Source organism: Pteropus vampyrus, unplaced genomic scaffold, assembly GCF_000151845.1.
Source record: "Pteropus vampyrus isolate Shadow unplaced genomic scaffold, Pvam_2.0 Scaffold90, whole genome shotgun sequence".
NCBI lineage: Eukaryota > Metazoa > Chordata > Mammalia > Chiroptera > Pteropodidae > Pteropus > Pteropus vampyrus.
Genome location: NW_011888871.1, coordinates 1,838,059 through 1,839,808, shown reverse-complemented (window position 1 = coordinate 1,839,808; position 1,750 = coordinate 1,838,059). Strand labels below are relative to the sequence as shown.

At 52.7% G+C, this 1,750-nt stretch overlaps 1 protein-coding gene across 1 annotated transcript in view; it reads left to right on the top strand.

The window, feature by feature from the left end:
* The window catches only part of RADIL (Rap associating with DIL domain), a 52,356-nt gene that overhangs the window by 31,233 nt on the left and 19,373 nt on the right, over positions 1 to 1,750 (top strand). Inside the window, exon 6 of the mRNA XM_023532761.1 lies at positions 670 to 789. Within this exon, the coding sequence (XP_023388529.1) occupies positions 670 to 789 (120 nt within the window). The remainder of the gene's footprint in view (positions 1 to 669; positions 790 to 1,750) is intronic.

Sequence of the window (1,750 nt, the reverse complement as noted above, 5' to 3'; positions counted from 1 at the left end):
TGTTGTTTCCGGTTACTTTTTCTCTGCTTTCTATTTTATTAACTTCTTTATGATTTCCTTATCCTTGCATGATTTCGATTTTAGTTTCTTTTTTGATTCATGAGTTGTTTTGGTAGTTTTTTGATTTTTATTTCATTTTTAATAACAAAATGCATTTGATTTTGTTTTTAGTAGTAGTTTCTCCGCTATATGCTTCCAAGTGGATTTAATTTTTTTACATCGGAACATTGCTTTGATCCGGTTTATTTTTATTTTACTGTGGTGAGAACGCGTAACGTGACAACTGCCCTTTTTCTTAATGCACTTTTAAGCGCACAGCGTAGCTCCGCTGACTGTGGGCGGCGTTGCCCAGCAGTCCTCTGGGACTCACGAGCTGGCGTGACTGAGACGTTTCGCTCATCAATTAGCAACTTCCCCTCTCCTCCCTCCCCCAGCCCAGCCCCTGGCCACCACCGTTCCTGCTGGTTCCAGGAGCCGCCTGTCTCGGATGTCTTGCCTAAGTGGGACCACGCAGCATTTGTCCCCTGTGACTGGCTTACTTCACTTAGTGTCCCATGTCCAGGGTTCACCATGTCGTCGAGCGTTGCGGGGTTTCCTTCTTCGTTTAAGGCCGAACCGCCTTCCGTGGCATCAGATGCTGGATGCCGTTCATCCTCTTGCCTGTCGAAGGACTACGAGTTTGATCCCGCACGTGGTGGCCGTCAGCGGCGCCGCCCTGGGCGTGGGGCACTGGTATCTCGGAGATCCTGATCCGGTTCTTTTGGACAAATACCCAGAAGAGTATGCTGGGTATTTTTGAGGACCCTCCATGCTGTTCCCCACAGCGGCTGCGCCATCCCCAGCAGCCGAGTGCGAGGGCTCCCTCTTCTCCGCATCCTCGCCCACGTGTGCTGTTTCTTGTCCGTTGGATTACAGTGATGCTGACAGGTGTGCGGTGGCGTCTCATTGTGGTTTTGGTTTGCTGATGAGTGGTGCAGAGCGCTTTTTCGCGTCCTTGGTGGCCGTGTGTGTGTTCTCTTTGGAGACATGTCTACCTGTTTTCTAATGGGGTTATTAGTTTTGTCGCTTTCGAGGTGTAGGAGTTCCTTTATATTTTGGAAATTGACCTGTCATCTGACATGCGATTTGCATCTCTCTCATTCCAGAGGCCCTCCCCACTCCGCGTTGCCTTTGCTGGCAGCGGCTTCCGGTCGGATGTGGTCCTACCTGTCGGTTTTGCTTTGTTGCCTGTGCCTTTGCTATCAGATCTATGAAGCGGCTGTCCCCACGCGGTGCTCGCCGAGGGGGCGGGACAGTCCTGCTGCGCCTTGTCGGTGCCCCGCGGCGTGCAGCCGGGGCTGGCGGGTGGCGTGCACTCAGAGTTGACCTCGCTGGGCTGGCACCGAAACGCCAGTTAGTGATACTGGTGGTCTGGTTCCAGCAGAGGCCTTTCTGTGCCTTGAGTTCTGGGTGAAAACCGAGAAGGACAGTACATAGTGAACACAAAGTGGAATTAGGCTCTGAAGAGCAGATTAATTCTTTAGTAATGACACAGACTCTTCATGCCTGTGCGTACCTATGTGCGTCATTCAGACGAATGTGGAGGGGGGACGAAAAGGGGCTGGATTTTGAGCTCTGGGAGATAAGCGGGTGGGCCAGGCCGTGAGGCCACAGGCCTACTTAGCAGTGAGAACGGGGAGCCGGTCTGAGGCCGGTGCCTCCCCTCGCCAGGGAGGTCACACTGGGGAAGTGACTGATGGCAGAGGGAACC